At 45.8% G+C, this 15,439-nt stretch overlaps 1 protein-coding gene across 1 annotated transcript; it reads right to left on the bottom strand.

The window, feature by feature from the left end:
- Positions 1-12,327: 12,327 nt before the first annotated feature.
- LOC128403928 (claw keratin-like) lies at positions 12,328-14,811 on the bottom strand. Its single transcript, XM_053369110.1, has 2 exons — positions 14,734-14,811; positions 12,328-13,280 (listed from the first exon to the last, which is right to left on the bottom strand). Exon 2 carries the CDS (start codon positions 13,257-13,259, stop codon positions 12,780-12,782), a length of 480 nt encoding a protein of 159 aa, XP_053225085.1. The 5' UTR covers positions 13,260-13,280; positions 14,734-14,811; the 3' UTR covers positions 12,328-12,779.
- Between the last annotated feature and the right edge of the window lie 628 nt (positions 14,812-15,439).

Genomic DNA, 15,439 nt, shown 5'->3' with positions numbered 1-15,439 from the left:
GGGTAACAGTGAGGGAGGGCGTTTGTACAACACTATAAATAGCTAATGTGGTTTTCTCCAAATGATCTGGACTTCAACTCCCATCATTCCTGAGCATGTGGCCTGATTGATGGATTTTGCATTCCAAATAATTTGGAGAGCAACAGGTTGGCTGCCCCAGGTATAAATATTGCATTCCCCTTTTTGACATTTCTCACTTTGTTTCAGATTAACCTCCACCAACCCAACATGGTTCACTGTGGTCCATCTTGCGCTGTCCCATCCTGTGCCTCCACCCCAGTTGTGGGTTTTGGATCAGCAGGTCATGGCTACAGAGGTCTTGGCTATGGCCTTGGCTTTGGTCATGGAGGTTTCGGCTGGGGGCATGGAGGCTCTATTGAATCCTCTGGATCCCTCGGCACCCTGGACGGTGTTATCCCTTCATGCATCAACCAGCTCCCACCAGCAGAGGTCATGATCCAGCCACCTCCCAGTGTCCTGACCCTCCCAGGGCCCATCCTCTCTGCTAGCTGTGAGCCTGTGTCTGTTGGGGGCAACACTCCATGTGCTGTTGGGGGTTATGGCTATGGGTATGGCAGAGGGCTCTTTGGGGATGGTTATGGTTACCTTGGAAAGAGGTCTTTGTTGGGTGGCCGTTCTGGTATCTGTTCATACCCCTGCTAAACCCAGATGGATGACCCCCTTGAAAACTCAGAATTTGGAACTGTGATATCCTGGCTCATGCCTGAGTTCATGCACTCACATTTCAGAAAGGCTGAGTGTGCACATTGCTACAGGAAAAGAATGCAACTTGTGGATGCTCAGCTCCCTCTGAAAAGCCTATTTTCATGCCTTTTCTTGCCTTCCTTTTTTAAAAAATTATGTATATGTCCCTCTCTTTGTCTTCTTATATATAAAACAGCAAGTCTGTTCTGCAAGCCTCCACTCTACACTAAGCTACACAATCTGTCATATGTGAACTTAGAGTTCTTGAGTTAAAAGCTTTCCCCTTGAGTAGAAGAAGATGCAAGCAATTCCTTGCAAAGACAGTGCTCTGCCTGATTGGTTTAGCCTGTGTTTATGTGCGGTTTTCAGTGTATCTCATGATTTATCTCATGGATGGGAAACCTCTCTCTTGGCCCCAGGTGTTCTTGCACTCTAGCTCCCACCGTCCCCAGCCAGAATAGCCAATGGTCAGGGATTATGGGAGTTGTAGTCTAACAACATTTGACAGGGTCTACTGTAAAAGCAAACTGTCCACTCTGCTTTCATTAAAGTTTATTCATCAATCTCTTATAAGCCTTTTTGTCTTGTTTTATCTAATTCCTGAAAAAATCTCTAGCAGAAACATTGTTATAAGCCAGGGGTGAGGAATCTTTCTTTAAATATTGCATTTATCTGCTCATTATATACATACATACATGCATATGATTTGCACACCCCCACAGTGTTAAGAAACTCACTTATGTAACTCAAATGGAGTCCAAAGTTTTGTCTTTCTTACTTCAGATATTGTACATAACAGGGAGATATTCAAAGATGCAGAAGAAAAACTCACTCAGAACCACACAGCCAATAAGGGCATGTGCTAACTCAGTAAAGACCATCCTATTCAGCAATGCCTCCTGTTGGTTGATTTTCCAATATCAGAAATAACCCTTAAGTTACAGACCGAATGATCCCTGCTGCTGCACACACTGTGGGACACATCTCTCTGCATGCCATTTCCTGAGATGCCCCTTAACTACAAACATTAATAAACCAAATAATCCCTCAGCATCGGACTTTAGACCTGAATAAAAGCCTGTACATGGAGATATCTGACTTACATTCCAAGATAGATAGCAATTTGTTGGGGGTGGTGGGGTGTTTGTCCAATTCATAATGCAACCGAGTCCTATGATCAATTCACATTCCAAGCTGAGCAACAGGGCCGGCCCTCTCATGAGACAATGTGAAGTCACTGTCTCAGGTGACAGGATCTACAAGGGCAGCAGATTCGGCCTCCAAGAAATGAATTGGACACTGCTGCTGCCACACACTCTTTCGAGGCCATAACTGCATCCTCCTTGGCAGATCCCCCCAATAACATCTCTATAGTGGCCTCTTGGCAAATAGGAAGTGCTACTGGTCTACACCTAACAGTGAGGACTGCCTTCTGAGGTCTTCTGCACCCATTTGGCATGATTCAGTGCAGCCCCACCCATAATGGCCTTTGATTTCCACTTCAAGCACTGGGTGAGGTTGATTTGATTCCCCTCATTGTTCCCAATGCATATCTTCTTTCACCCCCTTGTTCCCAACATAGATCTTCACTCCCCACTTGTTCCTGATGTAGCTCTCTTCATTTAGCCCTTCTTCCCAGGTGGGTTGGTTTGCGCCATTTTGCAGTTCACCTCAGGTGCCAAAATGTATTGGGACAGCCTTTCTGGGCAATTATGGACTTTGGCAATGACACTGGTCTCAAACGATACAGCCCAAATAGGGAAGAAATTTGATTCAGTTAGCAGTTAATTATGAACCTACCCACCCTGCACTTTCTGAAACAATACAACAACAAAAACATAGCTATGTTTTGAGCTACAGTGACCAGTTCCCTCATTTTCTCAGGGTTCTCCTAAGAACTCTCAGCCCCCTTAATGAACTACAGCTCCCAGAATTCTTTGAGTGAAGCCATGACTGTTTCAGGTGGTATCATAGTGCTTTAAATATATGGTGTGAATGTGGCCTACCTCTTTGCTTCCCTCAAAATGCCTCTGATTTGACCCCACCCCTGCAAAGCTAAAACGGTTATGCTTTGGGCAAAATTCAGTAGTGAGCTAATGAAAGGGTTGTGTGCTTGGTTGCTCACCGCAGCTCTCCATGAACGACTGATGCAGCTATTTTGCTTGCAACAGCCCATCCAAATCACACATCTTATGTGGGTGATAATGGAGATGATTCTTGGAAATTTGTGCAAATGACAGAAGCTGGAGATTGGCCCACTATCATCTTGCTTTGACCCAAAGTTACTATTATGATTATTATTTTTAAATGCTTTTTACTAGGAAGTGTTGCTGACTCAACTGTCTCAGAAAGCTAAGTGTCTGCTTGGCAATGATGGGGAAAAAAGAATTGTGAAAAGGCCTTTTTAGATAACATCTGAACAAGGTGCAGAACCTTATTAATGCACTGCCCCACCTTCATAGGAGCACATAATCTCTTAAAATTGCTGACATTTCATCCTGCTGGCTTTCTTCAGGATGGAAGCACACAATCTTCAAAGAGATTAATTGCTAACAAGATTAGTGCTACTATACTATAGAGAGGATCTGTGGTTGTTTTCATGAGCTTTGTGCTTCTGATCAGTGGCATGTTTCAGGGTAAGTTTATGAACATGACCCGGAAGCTGTACACCGGCTCCCTTGGCCAATAAAGCAAGATGAGCGTCGCAACCCCAGAGTCGGCCACGACTGGACCTAATGGTCAGGGGTCTCTTTACCTTTTACCTTATGAAGCTGAGAGCCCTTTGGATGAGAAACAGCACTGGTGGCTGGTGCCCATTGAGACAGGTAGGCAAGGAGACCCAATAGTGGGTGGAGCCACAGCCAGTGAGAGGCAAAAGCAGCTCTTTCTAGCTTTGTCCCTATCCTCCTCCTCTCTGCTGAGTTTTACAAGGGGAAACATTGAGGACAAGGAGAAGGAAACTGACAGGCAATTGAACTATCTGGCCTTGTTGTTTGAAAGCAGGCAAGTGAGAGCTGGCTGGTTAGTTGGTGGGGCAGTATCCCATTCAACCCAATGAATCATCCCCTAATACAGGGATTTATAATGCCTTTGCAATATCGGTATCTTTCCCCATTAGTCATGTGTCTTGCCCTGTTAGATGGAGCAGGATAGAGATGAAGGACTTCTAATTAAAGTTTTAAGGCTCAGGTGAGAATATATGGGATGGTATGAACAGGTTATCTGCTGAGGTTCAGTGAGATGTTTGAAAAACCACAAAGCATTTCTTAAGATAGAGGTTCCTAGGCAATGGAGTTTATGTAATCATTTGGGGGGGGTGTAAGAAGAGCCCTGGTGGATCACAGCACAGAAAAGCATTGATCTTCCCTTGGTGAATTGGGGTCCACTGGTGGGTTGCAACAGGAAACACTACCACCTTGCAAATATGTGGTAAAAGATAAGAAATGCAGATATTGGTCAAAAGTCTGGGTCTGAAAAGGGTGGAGATACTTGCTCTGGACCAGCATCCTGTTTCCACAGTGGCCATTCAGATGCCTCTATGAAGACCACAAGCAGGACACAATGACAATAGCCCATATCTAGAGCTAGCCAGCAGGGGGATGTATATTTGGTGACATAGTTTCTCAGCAAACAGCACATACAGTAGGTAAACTCCCACAGGAGGAAGAGATGCCCACCAACTTGCATGATTTTAAAAGGGGATTGGACAAATTCATGGAAGATAAGGCTCTCAGTGTGGTAAGTGGTTAAAAGCAGTAGACTCGTAATCTGGTGAACTGGGTTCGCGTCTCCGCTCCTCCACATGCATCTGCTGGGTGACCTTGGGCTAGTCACACTTCTTTGAAGTCTCTCAGCCTCACTCACCTCACAGAGTGTTTGTTGTGGGGGAGGAAGGGAAAGGAGAATGTTAGCCGCTTTGAGACTCCTTAGTAAAGGTAAAGGGACCCCTGACCATTAGGTCCAGTCGTGACCGACTCTGGGGTTGTGGCGCTCATCTTGCTTTATTGGCCGAGGGAGCCGGCGTACAGCTCATGTGGCCAACATAACTAAGCCACTTCTGGCGAACCAGAGCAGCACACGGAAACGCTGTTTACCTTCCCACCAGAGCGGTACCTATTTATCTACTTGCACTTTGACGTGCTTTCGGACTGCTAGCTTGGCAGGAGCTGGGACTGAGCAACGGGAGCTCACCCCGTCGTGGGGATTCGAACCGCCGACGTTCTGATCGGCAAGTCCTAGACTCTGTGGTTTAACCCACAGTGCCACTCGCGTCCCTTTGAGGCTCCTTAGGGCAGTGATAAAGCGGGATATCAAATCCAAACTCTTCTTCTCAGCGGCTACTAGCCACAATGGCTATAATCTGCTTCTATGGCAGGTGGCCGTAATGCTTCTGAATACAGGTCGCTAGAAACCACAGGAGAGGGAGAGTGCTTTTGTGCTCGGGACTTGTTTCCCATTGGGGCATCTGGGTGGCCACTGTGAGAATAGGATGAGATGAGCCATTGGCCTGATCCAGCTGGCCTCTTCTTATGTTATTAAGAAAATGGTTAGCCAGGAAGACCACAAGGAGGGCAAACTCCTTCCTTTGATGCTTGTCTCCCAGCAATGGGTATGAGGAGAGGTATACTGCCTTTGAACCTGGAGAGTCAGATCTGGCCATCACTAGATCTTCTACAATTTTATCCAGCCAGCCTAAGCAATCATGCAAGGAAATCCACCCCTGACTGAACTCACTTGGACAACTGACTAAACATGTTACGGGATTGGGCCGACTCAGCAGAATATGTTCAAAAGAAGGAAAACAGGGTGTAGAATGGTGTGTGCAAATTCTGCATGGAGATGATGATAGCTTTATTTCCTCCCCACCCCCATCCCTGTCCTCCTGTCTCATTGGGCTAATTAATGTAAATTGAGGTTAAAAATGCACATAAATTGTTTTGCCGATAGCTAATTAGAACTTATGTAACAAAGGGGTGTTGGCCTCTGGGGCCAGCAGGAGGGGACCCTGCAAAAATGTATAAAATAAACGTAAAGCCTTGCTAGGTGCATCCAGCACTGACTCTCGGGCTCCTTTCATCTCTTCTCTCCAGATATATTGGTAAGCAGGGCATCTACCAGTGGATTTTCACCAAGGGGATTAGCCTGTGTCTGGGTTATGTTGCTTTGAACTGTGGAGTTCATATGAATGAATGCTCCTCTGTATGGCAAATAAGGTTTTTTTTTGGAGACAGCTAGGGTGTTAGGGGCACAGGTGAGATAAGGCCTTTTCCTTTACCTGCTATTTTTTTCTAGGTAAAGGTAAAGGGGTAAAGGGACCCCTGACCATTAGGTTCAGTCGTGGCCAACTCTGCGGTTGCGGCGCTCGTCTCGCTTTATTGGCCGAGGGAGCCGGCGTACAGCTTTCGGGTCATGTGGCCAGCATGACTAAGCTGCTTCTGGCAAACCAGAGCAGTGCACGGAAATGCCGTTTACCTTCCCGCCGGAGCGGTACCTATTTATCTACTTGCACTTTGACTTGCTTTCGAACTGCTAGGTTGGCAGGAGCAGGGACCGAGCAACGGGAGCTCACCCCATCACGGGGATTTGAACCGCCGACCTTCCAATCGGCAAGTCCTAGGCTCTGTGGTTTAACCCACAGCGCCACCTGCGTGCCCTCAAAAGGTCCAGACATAGCCTGACCTCTTCAGGGAAACTTGTTGTATTTAACTTTGTACAGAGGTACCTCTGGTTAAGAACTTACCGGTGGTCCATTCTTAACCTGAAACTGTTCTTAACCTGAGGTACCACTTTAGCTAATGGGGCCTCCTGCTGCCATGTGATTTCTGTTCTCATCCTGAAGCAAAGTTCTTAACCTGAGGTACTATTTCTGGGTTAGCGGAGTCTGTAACCTGAAGTGTCTGTAACCTGAGTTACCACTGTATCTGTCCCCGAACCTTAATCCACCTATCTCCTCTGTCTACCATCTGTCCATCATATATCTCTCTCCCTGAAATGCCACCTGGGAGCAGCCATTCCATCAGAGCGTCTCGGGGGTCATTGAGACCACACCCATAAGAAAGCCTCAGGAATCCTAATTGGGTCAAAAGGTGATATTTATTCAAAATATAAGAGCACAGAGCAGTAGTCTTTGACCTTTTCAGACACAGGAACCCATTTTAACTCAAACATACAATTAGGGATCCACTTATTCATCTTTTGCTGTATATTGGCATGGTAGTGGTGCTTCTGTTGTGACCCAACCCACCAGTTGAAGACCAGTGACACACACAGATTGGCTCTGTTCTACATGTGGAGTACCCCCATCTTCTTCCTCGAGGGGAGCATCGTAAGTCTTTTTCAAGGGGGAATTGAGCCTCATCATCTTTGCTGAAAGCTTACTTTCAACAGGCACCTCCTACCCCTGAACTGTGCCAGCTGATCATTATAAGAACAACTGTTTAAGAATTGGTGCCATAATTTAACTCTCCCCTCCCCCTCCCTGTCCTTTCCCCCTTTTCTCTCTTTCTCTCTCTCCGCCCCCCCCCTTGCTCTCTTTAAGATTGTAAACCTGAATAAATTGCCTGTCTTGTTTCAGTATGTTAGTTGCCCTGAGAGCACTTTTGGCTGAAGAGCAGGGTGCAAATGCTCTAAATCAACCAACCAACCAACCAACCAACCAACCAATCAATAATATATTCTGTTTCTCTTGCCTGTCTTATCTGCTTATCTGTCTGCAGTGGTGTAGCGTGGGTTGCCAGCGCCCAGGGCCACACATGGAGAGGGTGGTGAGAGGGAGGGAAATAGACGGAGAATGTGTGTGCATTCAACTGCCTAATGGCATCAGCATCACCCAGGAGATCTCAGCAGCAGAGATAAGAAAATAGATCTGGAGAGGTCGCTTCCTGGTTCATATGAAGAAACCCAGCGACGGAAGCGCACAGCTGTACTGAGACAGCACCGGGTGTTGAAACTTTGCACCCCTAACAATTTTGCACCCAGGGCAACCACCCCTGTGTCCCCACACACTACACCACTGTCTATCTGCTACTCCTTCCTTCCTTCCTTCCTTCCTTCCTTCCTTCCTTCCGTCCGTCCCATAAACCAATCCATCAGTCTAATCCAATTTATTTTACTAATCTCAATGGACTGGTATTGTTGACAACGGGAATATCTACATTATAAACACATTCAGCTTCTTTTGATTATTTACATTTGGGAGATGGGGCATATGTAGTTTTGATCCTTCCCATTATTGTGGTTCACATTTGCAGAAAAGGGACTTGAGACACTTCAAACAGAAGCCTGTTCTTTCATTCCAGATCCATCTTTGTTCCCAAAATAATGGCTTACTGTGGCCCATCCTGCACCATCCCATCCTGTTCCTCCAGCCCGGTGGTAGGCTTTGGACAAGGATGTGGTCTCGGATCAGGGGCCTATGGTTCATTCCTTCCAACCGGGATATCATCCACCAGTCTCGGCACATCCGCTGGGCTCCCTGTTTCCTGCATCAGCCAGATCCCAGCAGCCGAAGTGGTCATCCAACCTCCCGCCGCTGTGGTGACCATTCCAGGACCCATTCTCTCTGCAAGCTGTGAGCCACTTTCTGTGGGGGGAAACACGCCCTGCACTGCTGGATCCTATGGACTGAATGGCTACGGAAGAGGGATTTACGGGCTCGGGAATGGTTACAAGAGGTTCCTGAGGGGGCAAAGTGCAAGCATCTGTGGATATCCTTGCTAAATTCAGATTGAACGGACACATGGAACCAGGAGCAACGAGGAAATGGCAAAGGGTAATGTAGCCAAGTTTTGGTTACTGAGCTCCTACAGACGTTGATGTTCAGCACCACTGACAAATAGGCTCAGGATTAGCTATCCCTTATTTCCTTTGAGCTTATTCTCTCTCTCTCTCTCTCTCTCTCTCTCTCTCTCTCTCTCTCTCTCCCATAACAATGTGGTTTGCTCCCCCAAATCATTAATCAGGCATGGTTAATCTGCATCTTCTAGAACCTGTGGATGTAGGACTCCAGTTCCCATGATCCCTTGACCATTGGTCATGCTAGCTAGGGCTGATGGGATGTAGACTTCAGCTTTCCCATCCCTATTCTAGAAGGTCATTTCACTTCCTTCCTGCAATATATACCTAAACTAGGCATGGCCAAACTCGGCCCTCCAGATGTTTTGGGACTACGGTTCCCATCATCCCTGACCACTGGTCCTGGTAGCTAGGGATGATGGGAGTTGTAGTCCCAAAACAGCTGGAGGGCCAAGTTTGGCCATGCCTGACCTAAACTAAGTTGGATTCCAAAGTGTCTCGCCCTGTGTGGCAGAGCCACGATGCAAACTTCTCAGAGGAGATGTCGCTGCCGCTTGTCAGGGCAAGGTGTAGGAGGTTGGCATGGTGAGGTTGGCATGGTATGGATTGGTATCACCAGTGCAGTGGTACAACTTTCATCTTCCAACTTCCTGACCTCCACGCCTTCCAGTAAGCAGCAGTGACACCTCTGCCAGGAGCACTGCCGATCTGCTCAACTGAAAGAGCCCTTTGTGGTTGCACCACATCCTTGTAAATGAGAATTGCAGTTAAATGTGCTTTTGCAACATTATAGGAGCCACTGATATTTTCCAAAGGGCGGGGGATGAAAGGCATTGGCGGGGTTCTTTATTCAAAGGAGCTGAGGAATTCTGAAGGGAGACATTTTGCTGAGACGGTTTCAGTGGGTGGAGTGGGGAGAATTTTTTGTGAAGCTCACAGCGAATTTGAAATATTCCATTCAGGGTAGACCTCAGCAGAACTTTGAAGGTCTGGGCTCAGAGCACTATAATTTCTTGAGGAGGGTTCTCCATGATTTCTGAGATTGCCCCCAACATCTTTCTGAAAAGAAAATTCAAAGTGGGTCTGTGTGCTTTCTTAGATGAGAGCCGTGTGATATACCTAATGCATTTCCTCAGAAGCTAGGCAAGTCAGTTATTGCTCATTCATTCATCTCCAGCAGAAGATTCCAAATGGAGATATTGGCCATATCTGCATATGCCTCATCTGAAGTTACTCTGCAATTGAATTTCTGCAACTGATATTTACAAACGGGGAAGCTGTGGTGGTGTCCGCTCTTTTTCTTTATTAAACACTCTGCATAGTAGAAACACCTTTGCTTGCTTTCTTTCTATTGTTTTGCAGATCAAAGGGTTGTCATATCCAACATTAATTCAGCTAAGAGCAGCCATGGTAAAACTGATGGACGGGACTAAATTAGGTACATTAATTTCAGTGGGTCTACTTGGAGTAAAATTTAGCTGGATACAACCCATATTATTATGGCTTCATCACCATAGAAGCTGCCTTTTACCCAACCATACTATTGTTCCATCTAAAAGGTAAAAAGGGAAAGGACCCCTGGATGGTTAAGTCCAGTCGAAGGCAACTATGGGGTATGGTGCTCATCTCACTTTCAGGCCGAGGGAGCTGTCGTTTGTCCACAGACAGCTTTCCAGGTCATGTGGCCAGCAGGACTAAACAGCTTCTGGTGCAATGGAACACCATGACTGAAGCCAGAGTGCACAGAAACACCGTTTACCTTCCCACCACAGTGGTACCTATTTATCTACTTGCACTGGTGTGCTTTCGAACTGCTAGGTTGGCAGGAGCTGGGACAGAGCAATGGGAGCTGACCCCGTCACGGAGATTCAAACCACCGACCTTCTGATTGGCAAGCCCAAGAGACTCAGTGGTTTAGACCGCAGCATGCAAAAATGTGTTTATTAATATAAATTTACACCAAAGTGATGGGTTTTTGTGTGGATTAAAAATAAATAAATTCAAATTTTAGCAGAAATGTGGGGAACTGAATTTAAGATTGGTGGGGGGGGGGAGGAAATGAGAAAACAAGAGAACTGAAATGGACATGTCCTTTTCATCCCTAGTTACTGCAATCAGTTTACTTCTACCTATATGAAATGCACACAAATTATCCTAATATATACCCCAACTGGAGGCTTGGTAGAAAATACATCTGAGAAGGATATGAACACAATAAATGGCTTTTTCTGCCATCTGGAAACATCAAGGAATGTCTTTCTCACCCCTGTAGGAAGTGGAAAGTCCTGAAAAAATGTGGGACGGGTTAGCAGCTGTAAATCCATAGAGAGTTGAATAGAATGGGGGGGGGATGTGTCTGTTTGTTGATGAGGGAAGATGCAAGTTTTGGAGTACCACAGAGCTCCTTGCCAGCTGATATTTCTGGAGCCACACAGAGCTCTTTGGCAGTTGCTAGGAATTGTACATTCTCCAGGAGGAAATGAAGATCTGATAAGGACCTGGATGCTTCTCATTTCCCCAAACTGAACTGTGATTTTCCAATAAGTGTCGGCTTACAATAAAGAGATAATGACAGGATTAGGAAGTTAAAATTAAAAACACACTTTCAAGTCCAGACTGAAACAGGCAGTTGGCAACTCCACCCCACTCCCCAGCTCTCATGTTCTCTTACCCAGGGGCTATCTGAGCATTTAAGGTGTTATTAAAATCAAATTTGCTTTACTGTTGGAGAGAATGCTTATAGAGTGTGCTTGATCTTAGTGAACACAGCTCATGAAACCTAGGGGCAACAATGAGGAAGGGGAATAACTCTCAGGGTGCTTCCAAAATAAAAATAAAAATCCTCATATGAATTCATCAGATTTTTGGAGTGATAATTACCCACAGGAAGCAATGGTGATAATGACAAACTTAGATGGTTTTAAAAGAGGATTGGACAAATTCAGGGAAGAGAAGGCGATCAATGGCTAAAAAAGGTAAAGGACCCCTGACAGTTAAGTCCAGTAGCAAATGACTCTGGGGTTATGGTGCTCATCTCGCATTACTAGCTTTACTGTTTGTCCACAGACAGTTTTTTCCGGGTCATGTGGCCAGCATGACTAAGCCGCTTCTGGCAAAACCAGGGCAGTGCACAGAAACACTGTTTACCTTCCCGCCGGAGCAGTACCTATTTATCTACTTTCACTTTTTGGCATGCTTTCGAACTGCTAGGGTAGGAGCTGGCAGGAGCTGGGACAGAGCAACGGGAGCTCACCCCATCATGGGGATTCAAACCACCAACCTTCCAATCGGCAAGCCTAAGGCTCAGTGGTTTACACCACAGCACCACCCTAATCAATGGTTACTATCTATTTAAATAGAAGACTGGAAAGTTGCTGTTGGACTCATGTCCTGCTTGCAGGCATCTTGGTGGCCAGTGTGAGAACAGGATGCTGGACTAGACTGATCATTGGCCTCAACCCTACGGTCTCATGTCCAGCAGAAATATAGGATGCTGCCTTCTACAGAGACAGACCACTGATATATCTAGCTCAACACAGTGCATGTTGAGAAAGAGAGCCTTATTTCAGCACTGGTCACTGGACAGCACCTTCTGCCACAATGGAAGGCAGAAAGCAAGCTGAGTGAGGGACTGGGCAAGCTACCTAGGGGACACACACTCCTCCAGTGCCTCACTCCAGTGCCACCTGAGGAATACACCTCTCCCTCTCTCTGTCCAATGGTAGGACTGGCCCTGGAGCAGGGGGTTGGATATTCACTTCCTGATATGCATATCAAGGCAATAGTTCTCCCCACCCCCCAAAAAAAAGAAGAAGAAGAAGACAGTCATGATGATGCAACATTAAGCTTTATTCCAAAAGAGAGATGGGCAGAGAAGCAGTGGAGGAACAGTATGAGATTGTTACGTACAATATACATCTATGATGGCAATCGACAACATGCACAGAAAAAAAATATGCAGGATGTGTGTGTCTTTCCCCACACCCACTCAAAGAGGTAGTTTGCAGTAGCATTGCCAACACTGTTGAGAAGGAAGATGGTGACTTTTTAAAAACTTCTTTTAAAACTTTTGAATTAAAGACGAGCAGATCAAGGAGAAACAGGATAAGAATGTAACCATGCTTGATCATTCAGTGTTGCTGTATAGCTTTCTTCTTCCAGAGCTGAAAGGGGGGGAAGTCTGGTGAGCAGCATTTCTGAAATCTCAGCAAAACATGCTCAGAGTTGTAGTTCGGTGTCTTGTTTCTGTTTCCGTGTAAATCCGTTGCAAGTTTCAGCATTTAACAAGGTCCACAATTGGAAGGAAGGCATTTCCTGCCATATCTTCTCCAGCCACCATAACCACCATAACCTCCATAACCTCCGTAGCCTCCGTAACCTCCATAACCTCCATAGCCGCAATACCCTGAACCATATCCTAGCCTGCCGTATCCTCCATAGCCACCAGAATATCCCAGACCTGAATAGCTACATGGTGAGATTTGGCCCACAGCAACAGGCTCAGAAGATGAAGACAGGATTGGTCCTGGGATGGACACGACAGAGGGAGGGGGCTGTATCACAACTTCTGACCCTGGGAGCTGACTGCTACAAGCTACGGAGCCATAACCACCACCGTAGCCAAACCCACCACCAAAGCCAGAGAGGGCGCCGGATCCATAGACTGGGACCAGACCACCACAAGACCCTACGGATCCTGCACCACCATAGCAGGAGCCTACGCCACAAGGCACACTGCACACAGATCCACAGTGAGTCATCTTGATGTGTCGGGTGAAGATCTGGTGGGAAGAAGAAAATGCAACACAATATCAGTAAATTAGAAGTACCTAACAAGAAGCAAGAAGCAAGAAGCTGGAAGGAGCTGGAATTTCTTGCAAATTTGAAATTGGTGGAAGGAGATCAAAAAATTTGGAAAGGTCTGTAAGAGCACATATTTTGCATTCAGAAGACATCAGTTTCATAAGGACAGCCTGCTGAATCAGGCCAAAGGGGGCCCATCTATTCCAGCATCCTGTTCCTCCAGTGACCAACTAGATGTCTCAATGGAAAGCTCACAAGAAGGACCTGAGCACTAGAGCATTCTCCCTTCTTGTGATTTCCAGCAACTAGTATTCAGAATCATTACTGCTTCTAACCATAGAAGCAGAGCAGAGCCATCATGGCTGGTAGCCCTCCTCCATGCGTTTGTCCAAACATCTTTTTAAAGTACATTAAAGTTTTGGTACTAAGCATCTCCAGGCAAGATGATCTCGAGCAGCCTGACTGAGAAAGACCTTGTAGAGATCTGCTGCCTCTCAGTTTAGTGCTAGATTGAGGAAGAGTAGGATCCGATACACATCCTACTCCTTTGCAATGAATGGACACGAGTAATTTAGGCTCATTGGATGATACTCAGTGCTTGTCCTACTCAGAATAGACCCACTCAAATTAATGGTCATGGATAGGAGCATAGGAATCTGCATTTTATTGGATCAGACCACTGGCACATTTAACTCAGTGCTGTCTACACTGACTGGCAGTGCCCCCCCCCCATGAATTCAAACTGGAGACATTCCCCATCCTACCAATCTTGAAGGATTGACCTGGGACCTTCTCCATGTAAACCAGATGATCTACCACTGAGCTATGACCCTTCCTTTTTAGGTCCATTAATTGTAATTTGCCAACTACTGTAAGTAGAACTTAGTTGGTTACAACTCCAAACATCTGATTCCAAGTAATATACCACAGTATGTAGACTATATAGATCAGTAGAAGCTCAGTAGTGGAGGAAATGTTTTGTACAATGGACATAATAACATGCAAAATTGCCATATGTTGGATCAGAACATTGGTCCATTCCGCTCACTACTGTCTTGCAATGACAGCTCTACCTGGAGATGCAAAGAATTCAACTTGCAACTGAGCTACTGCCCTTCCCCTAAAAGTAAAGTGAGATACTAGTCCTCAGCATTGCAAATAAAAAGGTGATTTTAAATAATAACATAGGAAGCTGCTGCATATGGCATCAGACAGCGGGTCCAGCCATCTCAGTATTGTTTTACATTGACAGGCAGAGTTTCAGAGATGGTATACAGCAGGGAAACACATGGGACATTCTGAGCTAAATTCTCTCTTATGGACAACATGGAGAACATTAATGGGGAAAGGGAAGAAAAGAGAGTAACATCACAAACACAGAGCCTCATATATCAGAGCAGTTGCACTAAGAGAGCATCAGATCACACTCACCTGGTTCTCTGAGATGTAGAACGAAGCAAACAGTAGACAGGAGAGCGATCTGCTGCTGGAAGTGTACCGAGTTGCAAGCCCTTTTATACAATTTCTTTTGGCTGTGTCTAGGGTGTGTGTACCACCCTCTCGTATGCACTTTGCCCTGATTAGATCTTGGAGGAGGGGGAAATATGCTGATGCATCATATTCCAAGTTGCTCTCAAGTTCTTTCACCTCCCTTTAATTCTTGCACCCATTAGACTATATCCCGTCCCATTGCATCAACAATGTTAACGCCCTGCTGTTTGGAGATGGGTCACTCTTGCATCAGCAGGGGAAAAACAACAGCAACCTAATACATAAAACCACTTTCATTCCAGTGCCAAGGACTGCATCCAATTCTTTACCTCCAGCATGAGAAGCTCACTGAACTTTTGAGATCGTCTGCTGTCACGTAGGCAAAGTTGTCAGTAAGCTCAGGATTACCAGCGAATGTTGCCTAAGGTGAAATCCAAAGAGGATTTTGGAGCACTCGCTCTGGTAAATGCACAACATATACAACACATTCCAAAGAAAGCTAAGAAGTTCTGGGGTTTATTTTTGTTTGTTTTTAAAATGGGGTGGCCAAATCTACCAAATATGGCTGGAATAATGATGTTTTGGGCAGTTCCCAGGAGAGGCATGTTTGAAAGGAATAGGGCAGGAGAATGCATGAATTGGTGTC

Source organism: Podarcis raffonei, chromosome 16, assembly GCF_027172205.1.
Source record: "Podarcis raffonei isolate rPodRaf1 chromosome 16, rPodRaf1.pri, whole genome shotgun sequence".
NCBI classification, from domain to species: domain Eukaryota; kingdom Metazoa; phylum Chordata; class Lepidosauria; order Squamata; family Lacertidae; genus Podarcis; species Podarcis raffonei.
The sequence above is the reverse complement of the archived record's forward strand: the minus strand, read 5'-3'. Positions and strand labels throughout refer to the sequence as shown.